A 24,770-nucleotide genomic window follows, 5' to 3' on the forward strand; every position below is an offset into this window, starting at 1 on the left:
AGTACTTGGATAAGGGACCAGCAAGAAACGCCAAGCACGGTAGGCTGTATATCAGTGGAATCCTTTCATCATTTCATCATTCACACAATTTTCAATAAGCTTTGGAAGAAGATGGCATGAATTCATTCTACCATGGCTTTATGAGTACACCACACAATCTCCATACTTGAAAATTTGCTGGCTCTCCAGTCTTACCAGTGCAGGGACATCACAACATCGGTCCTCTTCAGCCCAAAAGCTGCTGCATATGATCTGCAATGATTGCAGCTGAAACTATGGATGAAAGTGAGAATGAGAAAACCGTTATGAAAAAAGCTTTCAATAGTGACAATCTATTTTTGACTGGGATGGCTGGGGACAGTTAAGAAAGGTGTGGTATAACTGCACTTGCTGATGCTTCCCAGGTTTTATCAGAGGTTCCAAAGGATCCATATCATTAAAAAAAAAAGGTTGGGAAGAACCTCTGAGGTAGATGATGGATGCAGTGAGAGTTACAGATATTGAACTTTCAGATTTCTTAAAACAATATCTTTCCAATTATAGAAGCAGAAGCAAGAATTCTTGTAACTTCCTCCTGAGTCTCTGTATGACACATTGGAGAATAACATCTCATCTCGCTACAATCCTCAGATGTGGATCTGCCAAGATTTTTCTCTCTGCTGTGAAACTCTCGTGTATTGTGGCAGCAAACATCATTAGCGTCTTTGTTTTCCCCAACTCAGAACTCTGGAGTTTGCTCTCTTGTTTAGTTTCCAAATCATTAAATGTGTAGGAAAACCCATACTTGATGCCTGCATTATTTAAACATACCAGGGCAAATATGCCTGGTGGGCCTACCATTCACAAAGACAGAAAACTCTTCCTATGCAAACCCAGAAAACTGGCTTAGAACAGCCTACTCTGAATTCTTATTGGTCCACCATCCACTTCATAATTAGTTTCATCCATAAAACAAACATTTCACATTAATGCTACTCAAAGGAAACAGTACTTTAAAAAAAAAACACCCTAAAATAAATGAGTCAATAATTTTAATAACCCCACGAGGGAGGGAAAACATTACTACTTTCATCTTATTTCATTATGGCATGCAAGAGCTTATAATTTTTCTCCTTGACTGGTGAAATTAGTGGAGTTTTTGCAATTTTTCAGTGTTTCCTTGATTTTTTAATCAAAAAGTTTGCATAGAAACTTCTTTTTTGATCAAACCCCTCCTCATGTTTGACCAGCAATTTCATTCATTCATTCATTCATTCATAGATAAAATGATAGTTTCAGTGGCAAAAATGATTCTAGAGATATTTGGGGGAAATAACCAAAATGTTTACTGAAGAGGGGTGGGGGTTAGGGGGCTAATGTTGATTTTTTACTGGTTTGTTTGTTTCCCTTTAAAAATCCAGATTTCAAAAGCTGTCTCTCTCACAGGAAATGATATAGCTTTTTGGGCTACCAAGACATGTAGTTGCAACTGAAGTCCATACTAATAACTGGGGTATCCTGGAAAATATACATTGTTCAGGATCAATGGGCCCTGCACATTTGCAGCTGTATTGTTCCCTTGATAAGCCAAATACTGACCTCTTTTACCCAAGTGAAATGTTAACAGTGTGCCCTAATATTCTTTATCAGCTATTTAATTAAGGCCTCATTCCCATTCACAAATAAATTGATTTGTGATCCGAATCAATGGATCGATTTGACAGCGGAGCGTGGTTCACACTACATTTGCCCTGATTGCATTTTTTCCCTGCAAAATAATCCACTTGTGGTTCACATTCACAAATGAATTGATTCAAAATGGACCTGCTCCAGCCAGTCTAAGGGTAAATTTAAATCAATTCCGATCCTTATCTGGTTCACACTTGCACGGAATCGATTTATCAAAAAGTCACAGAAAAAATCAGTATCAAAAAGACACGGGTTAAATGGGTCTAGCACATGCCCCCCCTCTCCAAATCGCTTCAGTGATTTGGTTCAAGTGAGAACCAGGGTCATTTGAACTGGTCCAAACCGATTTGCGATCTGGTTTAAAAGGTAGTGGAAATCAAGCCTAAATATGAATAATCCTAAAGTGAACCTAACATGAGGTTTTCTTGGCAACATTTGTTCAGAGAGGGTTTGCCTTTGCCTTTTTTAGAGGCTGAGAGAGTGTGACTTGCCCAAGGTGGGTTTCCATGGCCAAGCAGGGATTCGAATTCTGTTCTCCAGAGTCATAGTCAAATGCTCAAACTATGACATCATGCTGGCTCCCAAGATACAGATTAACAAATATAAGGCAAAGAACCTTCAATCTTCAACAAAGAGAGGGGAGGAGAAACCACACCTGTTTCCAAATTTGTGCAGTTTTCAATTCTGTGCACTGTATGACAAATTCTTCCTTGCCCCCAGGTGTGTTCGCTCACTGTGTGCAGTGGTGATGGGGAGTGTGGGAGTATGAGATATCAATCAACTTTCCCTCAGCTTTGAAAGTTCTTGAAAATAAGTTATATAAGACAGAAATAATTACAGCTATGCTAAATTAATGCAAAATATTGAAAATGCTAAAATATGCTGAAGAAATACTAAAATATACCGAAAAGTATGTAGATACCCTGTAGGAGAAATTCCTAATAAAGATGAAACGGCCAGGATCCTATTGGTATCTTGTGCACACAAAAGTCCACCAGTGTGGAAATCTGCATTTGCATTGAGGCTGGAGAGGTGGAGCTGTGTGTCTAGTGTGTATTGCATATTCGAGGCACACAGAGTGTGTGGATGCATATTGTACACATTTTTCTAATGTGGTGGTGGTGCACAGCATAACTCTATGAGCATAAAATTACACTTTGGTGTAGGATCTCAGCCATAGTGAAATGTAGAATGCTAAATGACAATTACGCTAATACACTAATACAATAAATAGCTAATATAATACAACAATACAATAAGTAGCCAGGAGCATATGCAATAATTCACATGTCAGCAGCATCAGTACATATGTGCCAACTAGTTTATAATTATATTCTATTTTAAATTATTGTATGATACCCTGAATACTCTGGCATGAGAAAGATGGTATGATAGCCTTGTTTTCTCATGCCAGGGTTTATATTCAGTGAATAAATAAAAGGAAAAGGAAGGGAAGGGAATGGAATATAGGTAAATTGTTTATATTTTAAGGTGACTTAGAATAATTTTAAAAAGACTAAGCTAAAACATTACTTTATAAAAGTTAAAACAAATGAAACATTTTTTTAAAAAAACATGATTAAAACAGATAAAATGTAATGTGTGTGTGTGTGTGTGTGTGTGTGTGTACAGCACAACACTTCACGCAGAGACACACAAGACTGCTTCACATAGTGGCATCACTAGGCTGGGCATCACCTGGTCTGGTAACTCATGGTTTCACTCCAAACCCATTGGCCTCTCCAATACCACACAATACAGAATCCACAGTAATGCATATAATCACTGAATGTAAAGGTAACAGTTGTGAAATAATCAAGCACAATTAAAATTATACTTGTAAATTATTTTAAAACCAGGAGCCCTGGTGGCGCAGTGGTTAAATGCCTGTACTGCAGCCACTCACTCACTAACCATAAGTTTGCGAGTTCAATACCAGCAAAAGGGCTCAAGCTTAACTCAGGCTTGCATCCTTCCAAGGAGGTCGCTAAAAGGAGTACCCAGATTGTTGGGGGCAATTAGCTTACACTTTGTAAACCACTTAGGGAATGCTTAAGTGCACTGATAAGCAGTATAGAAATGTACTTGCTATTGCTACTTGCTATAATATAATTGAATCAGAATCAACGAACACCTGTCAAGCCCTGCAGTTAACCAAGTTCAGACATTTAGGCTCCAGTAGTTAAAACTCAGAAAACCTTTATTCAGTAGTTATAGGTCCACACTAGAGACATTTATTATTAGAATGAAATTGAAAGTCTTAGCAATGCCTTATTAAACCACACACAATTTCAAAATATTGGCTAGCTAGAATTTCATGTTACCTACTCAAAACAACTTTGGTTCTCTCCTTTCCCATGCCTCCCCCCCACCAAAAAGAACTGGTTCTTCTTTCCTCCAGCTTCTTCCCAATTGAATGATCTTAGCTATTACTGTTCATGCATGTCTCTTCAATGTTGTGTTATCATCCCACCTGTGCAATAACCATTCCACCTGTGTGGTGAACATTTGCTGTTGTTGTGTGCTTCCAAGTCATTTTAACTATAAACATAATAATAATACTTATGATGACCCTAAGGCAAGTCTTATAATAAGGTTTTCTTGGCAAGTTTCATCAGATGGGGTTGAGAGAGTGTGATCTGCCCAAAGTCCATTCAGTGGGTTTTTATGCTCAAGCCAGGAATCGAACCCTGATATCCAGAATTGTAGTCAAACATTCAAACTACTACACTATACTGTAACCATTTGCTTACATTAATTGTTACACAGCATATCCCATCACTGTGCCTCAATTTTGCCCTCAATTCTAAGCAGGTAAGATGCAAACGAGGGAAAGGGTGGCATCGTGTTTGGGGTGTTGGACTATGACTCTGGAGACATGGGTTTGATTCCTGGCTGGGCCATGAAACCCACTGGGTAACTCTCAGCAAGTCACACACTCTCAGCCTCAGAGGATGGCAATGGCAAACCTCCTCTGAACAAAACCTGCCAAGAAAACCCTGTCTTAGGGTTGCCAATAGACAGAAATGACTTGAAAGTACACAAGATGCAAATGCAGCATCTGATACTACCAGACAAGGCACCTGAAAGTCCTGTTTCATCTTTACACCAATCTTGGAAGATTTATGTCCAGGGTCACAGTTTGCCTCTTTCTACATCCTACTGAACTTATCGTGGGGTTTTCCTGGCAAGTTTCAACTATCTAACTGTACTGAAAGACCGCTGGTTTTACTATCGATCCATCAGGGCATCTGAAAAAGTGGATTGATATCTTTGAAAACTCATGCTAAAATAAATCAGTTGGTCTCCAAGGTGTTGCTAGATTCTCTCTCCCCATATATACACACCCTTTTATCCCCTTTCTGTCCAACTACATCTCTTCTATATATACAGAAAAGGCTTGTGCATTTCAATGTAAATGAACTGACTGATTTACGGGAGGCAAATACTGAGCAGCAAATGGGCTCGAAAACAAGCTCCACAGATCAAACTGACATCTTAAAAAGATACTGGGCAAGATGATAGCCCAGTAATGAGCCATTCTGCCTATCTATCCTGAGATATTACTTCTGAGAAATGCAGAATATTTGAAAAAGGATGGGTGCCAATGGAAAGCTGGGGTGTTCATTAGTTTTTCCCCCCAGTCATTTGAACTGATTAAATATGCCCCACAAAAGATAAGAGATTTTTTAAAAAGGGAGGAGGGTTGAGATTTTTCTTCTAAAATCCTACAGAACAGAAATCAATCTGAATTACACAGCACACTGGGAGCAGGGATGGGTGCAAGTTGGTAATGATAAAGCTTGCTCGAAGCTTATCCTACTTTAGTTTCATCCCACAACTGATAGATACAGACAAACCCAGATGAAGCCCATTTTAGAGTTCCTGAGTACATTTATTTAGTATTGCATTTATAGTAGAGAGAAGCAAAATAGCAAGCCCTTCTTAGTCATGGCCCTATTATTATCACTGACGGCCTCATAACCAAGAAGCCCACACTTTAATCAAGATGGTTGTTTTTAAAGATAAGGAGCAGGTGATGTTTTCCATTATGCCTTCATAGAATGATTATGAAAGGGTTCATTTTAATGGTTCCCTATTTTATTTATTTGGATAAATTCATTGGCCTTTGGGGAATGGGATGTTGCATAGTATAGGATGCTTGTATATTTAGATGTGGTATCAGCAACATCATATGCTTAACTGAGTGACCTCTCCTAGATCAACCCTCCTCCCCAAAACCTGACAACAATATCATTCTGATCACCGGCAGAATGGACCCCATAAAGTTAATGTCTAGTAAAGTAGGCTGGGGGAGGTGTTAAAATTATAGCAATAGTGTCAGAATTGTGACTGTGCATATGGATTTAGTCATCTGTGCTCTGTATTCATGACTGCTCCTAAGGGTACATCCACACTGTAGAAATGTGAGCATTGGACTAGGACTCTGGAAACCATGGTTTGAAGGCCAGCTCGGACATGTAAACCCACTGGATGACCTTGACCAAGTCACACTCTCTCAGCCTAAAAAAGCCATAGTGTCGCCATAAGTTGAAAATTATTTGAAGGCAAACAACAACCACAACCAACACTGTAGAAATAATGCAGTTTCTCACCACTTTAAGTGCTGTAGTGCCATCCTATGGGATCCTGGGATTTGTAGTTTTGCAAGGTCTTTACCTTTCTCTATCCAAGAGTGTCGGTGCCTCATAAAACCACAAATTCCAGGATTCTGTATGACAGAGCCATGGCAGTTAAACTGCATTATTGCTACAGTGTAATGCACCCTTAGTAATATTTGTGACACTACTGTCACAATCATACCCCCCCACACACATCAAATCTACTTTACGAGCATCAGCTGCATGGGAAAAAAGAAATCCATTCTGCTGGTGACTGGAGCATGGGTGAATGATGCTTCTGTCAGGTGAGGAGGAAGACTGCACCACAATCTGATACAGAATACTGGCCATTGCTAAATTATGATCTAGTGGGTGGAAGCTGCCTAGAGCTTCTAGGCTTTTCCTGTGTGATATGTATTTGGAGGATGTCCTATACATGCAGGGCTCAGAAGTCATCTATACGGTATCCATATGCTAGAGATATTGGAGGACTTTATCAAATCTCCATTTTTAATTAAACCAGCCTGACTCATCCTTCCTGGAGAAATGTGTAGATCAGAACACAAATTATCCTTCAGTATTTGTACTTCTGTGAATTAGACAATAATGTTCTTGCCTCAAAAGAGGCCTCACCCTTCCTTGTGACATCATTACTTCTGCCATTACCCTCTGCTCTAATAAAGCAGAGGGGGATCACTTGTGTCCTTCCAGATGTTGCTGGACTACGGATACCATCTGACCTAGCCTGAATATATGATGACAAGGGATGTCATGAGCTCAAGAACACCTAGAGGACACATCTGGTCAAGCTCCACTGTAAAATGTACTTTCTGTTTTGGACCAAGGATGGACATTCTACAGGAAGTGTACATGGAGAAGACTTACTGCTGCAGACCCACTCCGTGGCCCTCGTGTTCTTGTTAGCTTTCCAAGCATAACAAAGCCAGCTGTTGAGATGGCCTCTGAGGTTCCAAGCGGTTTCTCGGCTATTTTCTTGCAGTCAATATAGAGCTTGACCTTGGAATGGTTCACCGATATGTGCACCTGCTCAACAGACAAAAATCATTACATCGTGCCGTACCTTGGTAGCAGAGCATTCAATGCAATGTTACACAAAGTCTTCTGAATCTGGTCAAAACAACACGTACAGCATTGTTCATAATGCTGAACCATACAAATGAGCTGAGTGTTAGACCATATCAGACTAGGATTGAGAGAAGTCCTAGGCTCAAACTTCAATAACCAGAACATTCACTGTGGGAAATTGATATGATACTCAGATTTAATTTGCACAAACAACAGATTGAGTGATATAGCCATCTTCCTGGACTTTAACCTTTCAGACTATAGAAAGAATGTTGTGACTGAATGTTTCTCTGTTAACACACACAAATTTAATCTACCGATTCTGTGAATTAGCCTTCAGCCTGACCACCTTCATGTGGGATTTTTGCCTGGACAGTGGTAGTTCGAGATGCTGGTGAAATCCACCACAGAATCCAACAGATTTTTTTTTGCTCCAAATCAAGAGGGGGGGGGGACACTCTTGCTGTGAATTACTGTTTTGTATCAAAGGAATATGAGGCACAAGAGATCCGCTACCCTCAAAATTAAAGGTAATATTTATATATACTCCAGTGAAACATATTGTGTTATTTTTGAAAGTGATGGACGATGATGATGAAATGGATGCAAATGAAGGAGATGGGGGGACAGGACACATTTTTGAATATCCAAAAGCAAAGAAATGACTCTCCATTAGCATGCCTTGTAGAAAAATGTGCATTGCTTTGCATATTATTTTCTCCCTAAATCTGCTAATGTGTATGTGTTGGGGGGGGGGTTAGGAAAAAATTTTCTTCAAAAGAATAAATGGGAAAGAATACACGAACATGACCTACTGAGACACATGAGGGGGGCTTCATATATCACCAAGGATGATTATAGGCCACCTAGGGGATGAAATGGGGACTCATTTAACAGCACTCCAGCAATCGAATTTATTCTATTTCAAAAGTCAGTCCTTTTTTTTTTTTCAATAGAAGCCTTTTAAGGAAAAGTATTCACTTGCATTTTAAACCAACAAATGGATATGTTCTAATTGCATTTCTGCAAGTCCTTTTTCTCAATCACATCATCTTTCTTTGTTGCCTGAAATGAGCAAACCAGGAATGGAGGAAATCATGATTATCCCATTTACTCAAAAAGATTTAGAAGATGGCCATGTTCATCTGTTGCATCAAAAACAAATAAATTCTAAAGGCTTGTTTAAAACTTACATATTAATGCTTAATTAATACTGTTTCAGGTGCCCAGAGCTTTATTTTCTAAAAGATTTAGTGACAGCTCTTTGGGATACTACTCTGAAATATGGTTTGGATCGATCACAGTAGGGGGCAAAGTGCTTCTATGCACAAATAATGCGTATTTGAAAAAAACAGAATTTACTCAGGCTGGATCCCAAGTCCACTTGGGTTTGGTCCTACCATTCAGAAGAATTACATTGTCAGCTCTGGTATCAGAAGCTGGGAAGAGGCAGTATGATGTTGGAGAAGAGAGATGGAACCCATGTGGACCACTCTATAACCCCTAAGCTAGCTGGCTGCCTTCAGGTGCTACAACTGACAGATCGTTGCAAACAATGAAACCAGAATCAATCACAATCCAAACAATTTTAGAATGTGGAAGAGGAAGGGTGCCGTCTTGTCCTTTGATTCATGCAGCACGATGTTTTAGGCTGGCCCTGAGCCCAAATAACAAGCACTAGATGATTGGTTACAGGTAATAAAGGAAGAGGAAAGGAAGTCCCAAAGCAACATGCATCCAAATATTACTTTAAGTTTTTTTATGCTTCCAAAGAAAGCACAAATGAGAAAAATACCTGGGAGCTGTAGGCCCCAAAAGGTGACTTTTTCAGGTTTGCAAAGTAGGATAAGGTGAGGGCATATTCCTTTCAGTTCCTGCTTGCACAGCTTTGCTTTGCAATGCAAAGCTGCTTGAATTGATTAACTTTACTTAATGATACAGTCCTCTAAATGTTTACTTGGGAACAGGACTCATTAAACATAGAGAGAGTCATTTACCAGCATGTGTGCCTAGGATTACAATTCAAGATGTGCAGCAAAATAGTAATAGAGGACATGGGCCACAATCCTACATGATGCTGGAGAAGCATAACATTGTATAGATATGCTCAGACAGAGCTTCCCCCCCCCACACACACACACACACACCGCAATATAAAGCAGATTTTTAACACCTGTGCACACTTCCATAGCTATGTGGTGGCCAGCAAAAAGCATAGGGAGCAATTGGACAGTATTCAGCTCCTCATTCCCAAGAGGAATGGAGAGGCATTGCACAAGGAAGCACTGAATACCTTCTTGAATAATCAAAATAAAAGTACATACACTTGTGCAGCTTCTCATGAACACACATCATCATCTTGATTCTAGTCAGAAACCAATGCAGGATTAGTCATTTGAGGTTGGGAAAATATCTGTTTTAGGGTGCATCTACACTGGAGAAAAAATGCAGTTTGACACCACTTTAAGTGCTGCAGCTCCATTCTATGAAATCCTAGGATTTGTAGTTTTGCAAGGTCTTTAGCCTTCTCTGAAAAAGCATGCTGGTGCCTCACAAAACTAAAAATCACAGAATTCTGTAGGATGGAACCATCATGACTGTTACAGTTGTGTCAAACTGCATTATTTCTACAGTATAAATGCGCCCATAATCTTACTGATCCAAGTTTTGTCAATACTTTCTTTCTCAGAAAGGTCATTTAACTAGCCTCACATTCATTCAAGGTGAGGGTGCACCATTTCTTACAAATCCTGGGGAGGTGGGCAAATGCTACTCTTCCCCCCCCCCCAAAAAAAACACAAACTATTGAGTCCAACACATTTTCTTTCCACTCCTAGTTTTGGTAAAGAGAGCTATCTAGTGGTCCAGAAACATGCAGGGAAAGGCAAGATTTATGATGCACGAGGGAACATTTTGCAAAAGGAAACAGAGAAAGGAGAAGCTGAAAGCAGAAGAGGGAGCTGGACAGATGGACAGTGAAATGATGCCTGTTCCAGGCAGAGAGAGGGAACAAATTGGAAATGAGCAAAGAGATGAGAGACAGAACAAAGTAATCTTTGTAAAAGCCTGCCAGTTCTGTTAAGCGGGCACAGACAAAGACAATTCAAATCCAGAGTTATTCAGAACAGTAAGATGTGAATGAAGTGGCTTCAATCCACCATTAAATAGTTTACCATTGAGATCCACCTAAGCTCGCAAACAGTCTTGGTATGCTGGCTCCTGTCTCTTTAAATTAAAGGAAGTCAGCCAAATTTGGAGCCTTGAGTGATGATACTCCCAGCTAACATCATTAATGTGCAGAAGCAGAGTGCTAAGAGCTTGGAATAAATAGCAGCTGCAACCCAAACCTACTCCAGAAGTCAATCATATAAACAGGGTTAAAAAAATAGATAGAGGATCAATGGCTGGCATTATTAGGCTCTTTAAACGTTGAAGGTTTCCTTGTCAGAGTGAGAGAAATGAAAAAAGGGCACCTCGGATGGATAATGGCACTGGTAGTGTTGGCATTATTTATTTATTTATGGGAAAGCTTTCAAGGCAGCTTGCAGTCACATTTTTACATTCAGAATTAACCCTGAAAAAATGAAATACTGAACACAGCAAATGTGTTTCATTAATCATCCTGCTTTTTTCTTTGTACTGCTCGACTTTTATATCTTGGCTATTTGGATGTATTGTTTTTGTATTCTTGGATAATAAAGTTTTATGATACCATTGCATTTTTATTTTTATTACTCTTTATTTTGGACTCACTGGACTCTGCCCATGGCTGTGGCTTATAAATAAACCATTATATATATATATATATATACACACACACACACAACAAGCAAAAGAGCAGGAATAAAATTAAACCTCCAAGAAAAGAGTCAGGAGAATATATGTATGGTGATTCATATATATATATATATATATATCTCCAAAAGAATGAAAAGAAGCTCTGTTTGGAAATAACATGTTACAAATAATTATGTTACTTGTAACTCATTGCTTTTTGGTAACAAGGGCATAATGATTTTATGTTTCAGAAATAATGTGAGTGGGACTAGCATTATAATGTTTAATGGCAAATTATTATGTTACAATGATCTTCATGTAATGTCACTGGAACCTATAGGACTTGCTACATTATATAATTTTACATACACCTAGCTACATAGCAGAGACACTGAGAAACTCCTTTACTGAATTGTGAAGATGCACAACAGGATGCCAGTAAAAGTCTGTGTTATGCACTGGTACCCCATGGGCATCAATGCATATTGCATAGGTCCCTATGTGCATTGGGCACCAATGGGCATCAGGCACATTACTGGCTCTTGTCTCTACTGGATATGGACTTTACATGACTGTGCAATTCTGATTCCCATATATGTACTCCACTTATGAGGGTGTAATTCCCCAACAAGATTCCACCTTCGAATTTATATTAATTCCAAAGGAAATTCTTAGATGTGAAGTCGAAGGCTTTCATGGACAGCATCCATAGTTTTTTGTGGGTTTTTCGGGCTATGTGGCCATGTTCTAGAAGAGTTTCTTCTTGCCATTTCACCAGCAGCTGTGGCTGGCATCTTTAGAGAATGCTTGCCTGGGAAGGAGTTGGGTATGTATGTACTGTGTGACCCTGGGAAGGCAGGAGTGATTTGCATGTGGATTGTTCTGTTGCTAATGGCAGACCTCAGGGTGGGAGGGTCTGCAAAAGAGGATTAGTGTCTGCTTGATTCGTGCTCATTGTCTGCTGGGAAGCCCCTGACCCTGGGAGATTTCTCATTTGCATTTGTTGAGTCTTCATCTTGCTATTTTTCAGGACTGGGAACCAACCCTTGTTTACTTTAAAGTGTTGTGTCACTGCCCTTCCCATTCCTAGACGTCTCCTTATTTCTTGACTGCAATTTCCATTCTGGTCAATGCATAATCCAAGGTATGGGAAATCTTGAACTATTTCAATTTCCTTGTTATCTAGGTTGTATTTATGTACATCCTCCATGGTCAATATTTTTGTTTTCTTTATGTACAGAAGCAAGCCTGCCTTTGCACTTCCTTGTTTGACCTTTCTTAGTAATTGTTCCAAGTCTATGGTGTTTTCATAAAAAAATAAAATCTGGATGCCAGAATTTCCAATAAATTCAAATATTTGTGACCATTTGTGTGAATATAATCCAAAGTTTAGAAAAGTTATTTTGTGGAACGTATCTTCCAGAATTCAGTATGCAACATAGACATGTTGGCTGGGGATTCTCATAGTCCCCAAAAGTATCCTTTCTGAGTTCTGGCATGGACATATGTTTGGCTTGTTAATTATCCAAATGCATGAAATCCAAGCAAATGTCCAGAAAATGTACAGTACAGTCTGCCTAACATATCAGTGCAATACTTAGTAAGCAATCTCAAATTCTACAAATGAGGGAAGGGTATTTATTCAATATAAATTAAATGGCAAGAGGCATGTATGATGCATGGACCGCATACTTCAGATGCACACACTTCATTTGCATCAGGCTCAGTATGATGTCTCCAGTTTAAAAAACAGAGTTGAGAAAGATATTGGCCTCAGATCTTGAAAGCTTCTGGCATTTGATGTAACCATGATCTGACTCAGTGTAAGACAGCTTTATAACTCCAACTACTTACGTCTGTTTAATTTGTATATCAGTTTTTAATACCTGAGTCACTGGATTATTATTATTATTATTATTTTCTATTTGGAGACTTTCTGTTTCCTTACTTGGATACATTTATGCATACATTTAAATAGATTAGCACAGGCAAACAGGAAGTAAATTAGCAATTCATCACGATGCCGTATGCCCCCCTCCCTCCCATACACAAACTAAATTCATTAGTGCTTCAGAATACACAAACACCAGCAGGTTAGCAAAAGTCCTAAGAATATTCCCCGAAGTATAGTTTAGCAAAGCCAAACCAAAACCAAGACATTTTAATCATCCGGTCTATGTGGATTTCACCTCCTTTGGATAAGGACCTTGTGAAAACTTCCATAGAATATCTTTTTCGCTTCCTGTTGGTCAAAGGTGACTTCTTCTACATCAGTTTCATAATCCCGATGAAAATATATCAAGGTTTTCTTATTGGCTATATGGGGGAGAAGACAAATAAACCAGAGTGTTTATAGGGCACAGTACAGGATTGATAGCATTTAGCAGTTGCAGATTCGTGGCTTTATGTCCAGAGAAGTAACAGGAAAATAGAGTGGGGGATTCTTTATGAGAAATTAAACTTCCAAGTGGCAGATGACGTATCAAACAAAATGGTTCATAGGAAAAAATATCTGTGCATGCAGAGATACTGAAGGCATGTATAACAGAACTTGGGGAAAATTCATTTTTGGACTATGACTAAAATGGTAATCCTTGATTTTCCCCATCCCTTTTAAAAAATAATAAACAACAACCTATGGTTAAAATCCATCAAAAGAAGGCAAATATGTGGCCCTCCTCCAGATGATGATGTGGTCTAGTTCTTATTAGCCTCTTCCAGTCTCCCCAACAATACCCATCAGCCCTGACCGTCCATCCAATGTTGAGAGATGACTGAAGTAATAGTTCTTCAAAATCTGAAGGGCCATAAGGTTGTTGTGTTTTGTTTCAGTGAATAATATATTGACTTCCAGGCATCTAAAATAAACTAATTTGATGCCAAGCCAAAAGATTCAGGAAAGGCATCACAAAGACCCTTTCCTTGGTAGCAACCACTGAATGTTCTATGAACCTACTTACGGTCAAGGATGATGCCAAGAAGAGGCTGGAAATCCTCGTCCGTTATCTGCCACACAGCAAAGCTTTCCCTGGGGCTTTCTGGCAGAAGGCGAAGAAGGAAAGTGATGGTGTATTCAGCAGGAAATCCAAAGGGAAATACTTCACTGAGGAAATATATTGAATACAAAGGCCCCTAATTAGAATACATTCCAATAAGTTCCTTTATAATAGCTCAATATTGTCTACAACTGAGCCTGGAAAGCCATGTTAAATGTATTTTGTTATACTTCTATGTTCAAAAGTAGTTAAGTACAGTTACAGTTATAACTATCTAAAGCATGGATGTACAAAGTGCTGCCTGTGAGTCATCCATGAGTCTCCGTGACTTTTTTATGCTCATGTACCCCTCCAGAGCCCAGCCAATCTGGTCTCCAGATAAAAACTGACAAACCAGGTAACAACAGCATGAGGCCCAGCATAAGTCAGGATTTGAACTATGTGATATTCCTCCTCCATCTTTTAGTAAAGCCATATCCAAGTGTTGTAAACAACTTTAAAAGTTATTACAATACCAGAGAAGGAGTGGCATTATTCCCATTAAACTCTAATCAAATTTAGTTAACTCAGAAAATTAAATATAAACAATTAGATTTCCATAACAACTTCCTTCCAAACTCTGGTCGAGACTAGCCTTTCCCAATCTGATGTTCTCTAGATCCAAAGCTCTCATAAGCCTTAGACCACAGGGCCAATGGTGAATGGGGAGTAAGGTCCAAAACAGTTGGGAGAGGTTATATTATACTGATTCACAGTGACTCTACAAGTTTTTAGACAGATTCCTCCCTGTTAATTCTATTTTCCCTGTGGCAACAGAAAATAATGCAAGATTGATCAGTAACTCTTATTTTTTCTTCCGTAATTGTTAAGTGGAGACACAGCTTTTTCTGTTGAAAATGGAATGTTCCACCTGGTTGAGTCAAATGGATAGAACCCCAGTGGAATTATTTTCTGGTTATATGCCCTATTCCCACCTATGGACATATCACTCCCTCTGTGGCATGCCTACACTGCAGTTCCTTCGGAACACAACAGATCATGACCAGAACATCAAACAGCAGTTAAGGCACAAGGAGAAACAAACCAGGTTGGGCAAGGCAATGAAAACTTTGGTAGTAAGGACACCTTGAAAACCTATGGAATCTAGGAACACTGAATCACTAGAAGTCTAAATGAGGACATCATACTTTGGGCAGTAGTTTGAAAACACATGAATTGCTGGAAAAATGACAGTTCTGGAAAAAGTTTATGGTAGTAGGAAAGGAGGAGAATCACATTAAAGGTGGATTTACTACATCAAGGAAGCCACATCCCTGGGTTTACAAGACGTGAGCAGGGCTGTTAATAACTAGGTCTCCAGGAGGCATCTAGTTCATTGTTAACTGCCCTTGAGTCAGCCCTGACTCATGGCAACTCCGTAGATGAGACACCTCCAAGCCTCCCTGTCCTCCACTGCTTTGCTTAGGTCTTGGAGATTCATGCCTGTGACCTCCTTGATTGAGTCAGTCCATCTGGCATGTGGTCTTCCTCTCTTTTTTTTGGCCTCTACCTTTCATAGCATTATTGTCTTTTCTAGTGAGTCATGCCTTCTCATAATGTGCCCAAAGTGCAACAGTTTCATCATCTTTACTTCCAGAGAAAGTTCAGGCTTGATCTGGTCAAGACCCCATTTGTTTGTCTTTTTGGCTATCCATGGTATCCTCAGCACTCTTCTCCAGCACTCCATCTCATATGTGTTTCTCTTCTTTCTCTCAGATTTCTTCACTGTATAGCTCTTGCACCCACACATAGTAACGGGGACTATAATGGTTGAGACAGTTCTGACTTTAGTGTTGTACTGTATGTCACCACAGGTCAATGCTGACTTGATGACTGCCTAACAACAACAACAACAACAACAACAACAACAACGGTTCTAGTTACAGAAGTGGGCAAAGTGATTCTGCTGTTTGGACAAATGGGGCATTCCCCACGTAATTCCCAATACCCATCCCAACCAACAGGGAAGGCATAAAGTGCAATGGAGAGTGTTAAATAGCAAATTAGATGTAGTTGACTTGATCTCTTGCACCCTAGTTCTGGTGGCACTCCTCTTTGCCCTGCCACTTCTAGTGGGCATCAGTCACTACTAGGTGGGCAACTGTGGTGCAGTGGTTAAATGCCTGTACTGCAGCCACTCACTCACAAACCACAAGTTTGCGAGTTCAATACCAGCGAAAGGGCTCAATCTCGACTCAGGCTTGCATCCTTCCAAGGTTGATAAATAGTCAGAACACACAGTACTGAACTAAATGGGACAGATAATATTGATAATATAAGGCATTTTTGTGAAGTCCTTTTGGGAAGGACTTGCATAATATGGTTAGTGCAACTATATAATTAATATGAGCGTATTACTAACTAAATATAGTGGAAAGCAGGATGTGCTCAGAAATCCTCATCAAATATTACCAGAATACTCATTCAGTCAATGAATATGTTCAGTAAATATTTGATATTTGCCATCTGACATCCAATGATATTTCATTATCAGTCACTGATATGATGATATTGTCTGTCTTTAATGACTTACTATTTTCTTATCATGATGTGTCAGCCACTTGAAAGTCAATGATATCACTATAATGGATGAGGCATAACTCTTCTGATTTATTAAGCAATCAGCAAACAAGATGATCAAAGATCTGGAAATCCAGATCTATGAGTTGCATATGTTTAGCATGAAGAAAAGAAGAGTAGGAGATGACATGATAGCCATCTTTAAATGTCTGAAAGGATACCATATAGAAAATGTAGCAAGCTTGTTTTCTGCTATTCCAGAAACTAGAGCATGAACCAATGAATTCAAATGATAAGAAATTTCACCTAAACATTAATAACTTCTTTAGTGCACGGTTGTTGTTGTTTTGGAGTCTTAAAATAGTGGCAGGATGGGCATTTTCTACAACTGTCTTAGGGGTTTATCGCATGGCTTTTTCTCCTGAACCGGGCACAGACTGAAACCATTTAAAAATGGATTTTATCATACACCTCTATGCCCACGTTAGTGGCATCCCATACCCGATCCAGATTTTGAAAAGAATGGGAAAGTTCCATTCTTTGCAAAGTACAGCAGAAGTCCGGATTGGATAAGGGACACCTCCGACCCAGGCATGGAGGTGTGCTATAAAATCCATTTTTAGATGGTTTTAAAACAGTTTCAACCCTTACTCAGCTCGGGAGAAAAAGCCATGCGATAAACTTCTTTATTGTGTCAATCAAGTAAAACGCTGTGATCAATATCAGGGAGCAGTGGTGTTGTCTATTTGCTGAAACCCATCTGAACCTTGGTAAAGTGTTGTTTGTTGTCACTATTATGTGACTCTGACTCTTCAAGTTCACTTATGGCACCATCCATATCCTAGGGTTTTCTTAGTAAGATTTATTATTCAGAGGCCATTGACTTCCTGTGAGGTTGAGAGAGTGTGACCTGCCCAATGTCACCAAGTGGGGTTTCATGGTTGAGTGGAAATTCAAACCCTGGTGTCCTGGAGTCCTCGTCCAATACTCAAACCACTGCTCCTCACTGGCTCAAAATTGTTATCTATCTTAATTTCAAGACAATATAAGCAAAGGTAGTATTGTACATGTGTTTTTCAAATGGCCTTGAAAAGGGGAGAAGAACACACATATAGAGAGGGGTGGGGCTATGAGAACAACCAATTTGAATCTCTGAACATTTTGTTGAAGGAGACTATGTGGAATCTCCCAATTCGATGTTAAGAAGCTTTCCTTCTTTAAACAAGATTAAAATTATCCCTATGTCTCAGCAATTAAACTTAAAAAGGAAGCTATAGCTGCCTCTTAATAATCCAGTCTGTCTTGATTTGCAAAGCTGTAGTCAATAATAGAATCAGAAGGAATACATGCCGGGCCATTATAAACCCCAGATTATAAAGAAGGGTCTGGATAGCTACTCAGCAACCAAAGTCATGCTCCAAAGTCATTAACTGAAACCAGAGCAACTTGCATAACATCACAGAATTGGACATGATATGAATCTTCCTGTATATCCCTACAGTGGTCACTTTAGCCTCCATGTATTCCCTTGTACACCATCCATGGCAGAGCTGGCTTTACCACTTCACAACAGAGATGTAATTCTTTGCTAATTTTCTTCTTGAATGAAGCATCAAGTAATTTTAGCAGTTTTCTTCCTACTGCAAACTGTAGAGTTTTCAAAGACTATTTGCAATTCAGGACTTATTCTGTGCAAAATTTGCATGTGATTTTTAAAAATAAAAATTCTGTGTAGGAAACAGCATTTTGTGTGTAGAAAATACTGTTTTTTGGCAAAGCCATAGTGCTAAAACTTTGCACAAAATCATTACCCAACTACTGTATTTTCTGCACAAGGATCAGGATTTTCTGTACAGAAAATCATATTTCCATGCATAAATATGATTTTTGCAGGGGGGAAAAATGCTGTTTTGTGTTCAAAATAATCACATGTAAACTTTGCACAGATTCTCATCAGTCCAGGATTCTTGTCATTGTAGGGTCACTAAAATGGTGAAGGGTCTGGAAAACATGCCCTATGAGGAATGACTTAGGGAGCTGGGGGTGTTTAGCCTGGAGAAGAGAAGGTTAAGAGGTGATATGATAGCCCTGTTTAAATATTTGAAGGGATGTCATATTGAGGAGGAAGCAGGCTTGTTTTCTGCTGCTCCAGAGACTAGGATCCAGAGCAATGGATGCAAGCTACAGGAAAAGAGATTCCACCTCAACATTCGGAAGACAGTAAGGGCTGTTCGACAGTGGAACACACTCCCTCAGAGGGTAGTGGAGTCTCCTTCCTTAGAGGTCTTTAAACAGAGGCTGGATGGCCATCTGTCGGGGATGCTTTGATTGAGATTTCTTGCATGGCAGACTGGGGTTGGACTGGATAGCCCTTGCAGTCTCTTCCAACTCTATGATTCTATGATTCTATGGTTTGTAGATTCTAAAGAATACATGTTTCTTGAATCTAAAGAACACAGAAAACAGATGAGCATGACTGAATATGTGAAACACTGGAAACTAGGGGAAGGAGAATCACTGTAATGATAGTATGGTAGACAGGGTTAACACCCTCCCCATGGGTATGATTATAACCTTGATCACATGCACAAACCCCAAAGCTGCTATTTTGGGATTTTTAAATGCTCATGTTAATTGCAACCATGCAATTAATACACATAAACACCCATAAACCCCATAGCTGCTATTTTGGGATTTTTTTTAATGTCCATGTTAATTGCAACCATTGCAACCATGTAATTAATACCCCACCTATCTGGACTGTAAGGTGACCATCTCAAAGGCAAAGGTCACAAGTACATCCTAAAACAGCCTTCTTCCTAAAATGGTGTGTAAGTTTGAGTACTTTTTCCAAAGGGAAAAGAGAAAAGCACAGGAGGAGAAGGAATCCAGGATCTTATTAAAATTTAAGTGTGTCACCAGCAAATTACATGTGACAGGGCTCTGTCTGTCTTATCAGATGGCTTGCTAGATGGATGTTTAATGATACAGTGAGCAGAGATAGTGAAAACAGAAATGCTTAGATGAGACTGTGCATACCAAAACAAAGAGTGAGGAAGCATATCCTGCCTATAAAAATGTCACTTTCCTAGCTGAGTGGCATGCTCAGTTTAAATCCAAGACACTCCTGAATTCAATGTATGGAACTCTATGTTAAGATAATTGCACAAAAAGCAACAACTACAACCTAGGAGGTAGTTATGGGCTCCTGCAAAATAAGGATTCTCTTCTAACCCCCAAACTGAAATTTTCCATCGGTTCTCAAATCTCTAGCATTCAGAGAATGAGACACTAAAAATTACACAGGCCTGAAACGAAACACCTTTTACAATACTGTAGCTGTTTTTAAAGTATTTTTGAGTGCCCAACTGAAAAAAAACATAATACAAATATCAAATTTTCAGTGCTTTCAAAAACATACATGCATGGCATTTGAAGTCACAGTGGCCCCTTCAGAAGAAACAATCCTGCCAAATTACAATCTGGTGGCTCCAAGGAGTTTTTACAATGGCCACCATAAAATTTGCTTTTTTACATGAGGTAATATATTTCAAAAGTAGGTGCAGTCCATTTTATGCTGCTTTCTGCTCTGTAATGTCTGTGGGCCTTAACACACAACACAATTATAATACTATATGATGCCATTTCACCTGTTATGGCAACATCTACTGGCATTTGCAGTTTATAGAAAGATATTTAGAATTCTTAGCCAGAAAGCTCTATTGCCTCATTAAACTAGAAACCTCAGGATTCCAGAAGCTGCAGCCATGGAGTTAAATTAGAATCACAGCACAATAGCTATGGAGTGAGAAAGGGTCCTGTGATTCATTTTTCCACTTGTGCAGTAAGCAAATCTGTGTAGCTGACATGTGTGCACATGCACTATAAGCAAAGAGAAGGAAAATGTTCAAGAGGACATAGACCCACTGGTATTGGAGGCAGTGTGCTAAAGCCTGTAACAGCATTCACAAGATCCAGAGTTCAAGAATAATTACACTGAGGAGCACAACTGAAGACCAGAAATGATCAGAAGTACCACACTGAGAAGCAGCATGGTGGGCACTACCTGGGCAACCAGGTGGATGGGCAGAGACCGACTGAAACCAGCTAAATCTATAAAAAGATCGCAAAGGCTGCATCCACACTACAGAAATAATCCAGTTTGAGTCCATTTTAACTGTCATGGATTGATGATATGGAGTTCCAGGAACTGTAGTTTTGTGAAACATTTAGCCTTCTCTGTGAGAGGGTTTTGGTGCCACACCAAACTACAGTTTCCAAAATTTTACAGCACAGAGCCATGGCAGTTAAAGTGGTGTCAAACTGGATTCTTTTTGTAGCACAGATGCAGCCAAAGAGACTTGCTGCAGACAAAACAGAATGTATAGAGTTTAGTGAAGCCACACCATCTAACCTCCCCACTGCAAGCACTGTGATCGGGGAATACTGATAAGATTCTTGCCCTGGATTGGCAAACAGAGCTGTTACTATGCAGAATGTAACTCCTTTTCCTCCCCTCCTGATGATACTACCCTGGTGTGTACACCATCCCAATTGATCTGACCCACTTTGGACCTGGTTTAAATTGTTGCATATCTGTATGATTAAGTTCAGATGCTGAGATATCTCTGAAGCGGTAGCACAGCCCTCGTCTGCATGTGCTTTAGAATATTCAAAACACATCACAACAATTATTTTAAGTAACATTTCCAATGTGTGTTGGGTCTGCCCTGAATATTTCCCCATGATGACCTTCACTTTGAAATTAGTCACTATTACAACACCCTCAAAGCTCCCTTGAATATTCTAATTTTGACATTTGCTTTAAAATTAGCATATTTTATTAATCACTGAATATTTGTGTTGTTTCAAGGTCCTTGTTCAGTGCCCCTTTGCTCCTCTAGTTGTTACTTCTTTCCTTTGCCATTTTCCTCTTTTTGCCTTCACTTTCCTTGGCCTCATTTACCCTTAGTACTCTATCCTCATGGGGATCCATATGGTTCTGTTTATGGGTACTTTTGATGCCAGCATAATATATATATATGACAACAGTGACATCATTATCAGAGCTTGGAAGTTGCAAATTACAAACACCACAGTTATAGGCAATGAGTTACCCTTTGGACAGCCAACTTACGTTTTAAAAGTTATGTAACAAGTTAGAATGAAACCCATCTAGTTAATTTCTGTTTATCATTTACATCATTGTAGGACATTCTGAAAAGATAATTTCAACTGTTATACCATTCTCTTGTCCGTTTTATGAGTTTTTGTTTTAAAGTAGAAGAAAAGTAACAAGGGCTGTAATGAACTACTATAAAACATCAGCCAAGATTTGATCCTTTTCCATGTCTCAGTAGCAAGCTGCATAATAAACTGAATTAATTTTTAAAAGTAACTTCACAAGCTCTGGTCATTCTATGAAAGATGAAACAGTCAATCACATTAGATGTCAGTGAGAAAGGAGAGGGCAAAGAGGCAGGAAAAAGGCAAAAGACACCAAGAATTATAAACCGTCAGGGGGACAAAAGAATGCTGAACAATGAAAAGAACAATCACACTGTTAAAAAAAATTACTGAAAACAGAAAACCTTTTGTGACAACCATAAAAAATAAATGTCAGTCTTTTAGTCTCAGCCTTTGTCTCAGCCCTCATTGAATATAATCATTCTCATATCTCAGACTGAATCTGCACTGAAGAATTAATGCAGTTTGACACCATTCTAACTGCCAAGATTTGTAGGTTTGTGAGATATTTGGCCTTCTCTGTCAGAGCTCTGGTCCCACAGCAAACCATACATCCAAGAATTCCATAACATTAGACCATGGCAGTTAAAGCCATGAGAAAACCATGTTAAAGTCAAGTGAAAAGGTATAAAATTGAAGACTGAAGTTAGGATTGTCCATGCCATCATATTTCTGCTTTCTATCCATGCTTGTAAAAAATGAACAGTAAAGAAAGCTGATTTTTTTTTGGGGGGGGAGGGGGATCAACTCATTAGAAATGTTGTGTTGAAGAAGAGTTCTAGGGATATCATGGACTGCCAAAATGACAAAGAAAGAGGTCTAGAAGCAAATCAAATCTGATATCTGTAGAAGCCAAGATGATTAAATGCACACTATCATACTTTGGACATATCACAAGAAGACATGACCCATCATAAGAGATAATAACGCTCGGTAAGGTAGAAGGCAGTAGGAAAAGAGAAAGACTGCATTATAGGTAAACTCTATCAAGATAGACTCAATCAAGGAAGCAACAGCAATTAACAACTACAACCATCTTCTATGAGAATCTTCAACGATTCCTCTCTTCTCTACAATACAGTATGGTCAGCATGAACTGAACAGTGCTACAGTCTTTTTTCAGGGCTCTGGAGGAACTATTGAGGAGAGGAGGGAGTGGAAAAGCCAACTAACACTATCTCCATTGTGTGGACATCTGTTCAAGCCAAGTGGTCTAGATCCAAGAGTACCTGGTACATTTATGAAGCATAAAGGCTGAGAACCTACATCAGGGATAAACAGCAGAAACCTCTGTATGCAGAATTATGCATTAATTATGCTACAGGACCCATGTGTTGAATAGGAATGTTCCACAACTGAAACAGGACATCAAATGTGCAGCCAAATTTGCGCAGGCAGTAGCACCACATTACATAACTTCACTTATGCAATCTTGAACTGAACGTGGATCAGAAAAATATGTTTAGTAAGGGAACTTTAGGATGCCTAAGACACCAACAAGATTGCAACTATTAAGTCTCAACATTGGCTCCCTCGGGTCACAATTTCTGCAGTACATTAGTTCTCAACATGCAAAAACTAGAGATGGATGAGGATTCTGATGGGTGTCTTTTTTTGTTTTTAAAACTTCACAGGTTTCTTCTTACATTCATTTTACAAAGTATTTTAAAAACAAACAAGTGGAGAGAAACTCAAATCTACCAAATCCACACACCTCTGGCATGCATGCATGCAGATAATTTGAGAAGATATTACTGGAGCTTGTGAGTATAAAAACTTCCTGCTGTGAACTATATTTCACTGCTTGTAGATGCCCTAGTACAACTGCTGCATTTGTGGTACATAATTCTGAAACCAACAGCTGTCAATCAAGGTTCTCGAGATGTGCTTTCTCATATTACCTTGTTTTCCTGGTCAGCTGGATGTCTCTGAAGAGGGTATATGTGTGAGTACCCAGGAAAATATAGGGTTCCATAGCAACCCCCTTGATGGAAGCATACTCCTTCTCCATCAGTCCAAATACCTCCATCATGTTGAAACCTAGAGAAAGCAGGAGATGGTATAAACCGAGAGTGAACAACCTATAGACATTGCCTGTTCTTCTTTTCCTCCAAAGCCACAGAAGTGGCAGTTGGGATGGATGGAGGGCCTTTCAGCAGCCTTTACCAGCAACAGAGCTCTCCTCAGATTTATCAGCATTTGGCTGTTTGGGGGACGTTTCCCAACTCTGTACATTGTGAATTCACATATTGTCCTTTGAAGTGGTGATGGGAGGGGGACTTTTTGAGAGGCTTTTCACACTACACAAGTATAACACTATGATTCCGCTTTAAATGCCATTACAATATTCTGTAGAATCCGCAGGTTTGTAGATTGGGGAGGCATTAGAGAGAATTCCAAATACTGGCTGCAAATCCCATGATTCTATAGGATGTCGCCATGGCAATTAAAATATAATCATAGTATTACAAATGTGCAATATGAAAGGGTCCTGTATCATTCTTAGCTCATAGGGACTAGTCCCAGGAACCAGAGTCCCCTGCACCTAGATAGAAATGGACATCATATTACACCCTCCTCAAACCTCCATTTTGCAATGCATCTTGGGACAGGAGACCATGCATGGACAACAATTGCTGCATAAGAGTGGGCAGATCACTGGTGGGAATGGTTAGCCATCCATGCATATTGGAGGCTTGTTCAATCAGTCCCTACGTGCAACTCTGAATTGGACTGCCAGTAGTGGGGTGAAACCACAACCCAAATTGTATGGACTTTGTGAAATTGTGGAATGGCATTGCTTTTTCTATGTTTG

General features: G+C 39.4%; 1 protein-coding gene across 1 annotated transcript in view; it reads right to left on the reverse strand.

Moving 5' to 3' along the window:
* COL20A1 (collagen type XX alpha 1 chain) overlaps positions 1 to 24,770 on the reverse strand; it is a 134,463-nt gene that overhangs the window by 41,107 nt on the left and 68,586 nt on the right. Inside the window, exons 14-18 of the mRNA XM_042463869.1 lie at positions 23,857 to 23,995; positions 14,114 to 14,256; positions 13,360 to 13,469; positions 7,176 to 7,334; positions 196 to 273 (exon numbers count right to left, since the gene is read on the reverse strand). Coding sequence (XP_042319803.1) covers positions 196 to 273; positions 7,176 to 7,334; positions 13,360 to 13,469; positions 14,114 to 14,256; positions 23,857 to 23,995 — 629 coding nt within the window. The remainder of the gene's footprint in view (positions 1 to 195; positions 274 to 7,175; positions 7,335 to 13,359; positions 13,470 to 14,113; positions 14,257 to 23,856; positions 23,996 to 24,770) is intronic.

The sequence above is a fragment of the Sceloporus undulatus genome, chromosome 4, assembly GCF_019175285.1.
Source record: "Sceloporus undulatus isolate JIND9_A2432 ecotype Alabama chromosome 4, SceUnd_v1.1, whole genome shotgun sequence".
NCBI classification, from domain to species: domain Eukaryota; kingdom Metazoa; phylum Chordata; class Lepidosauria; order Squamata; family Phrynosomatidae; genus Sceloporus; species Sceloporus undulatus.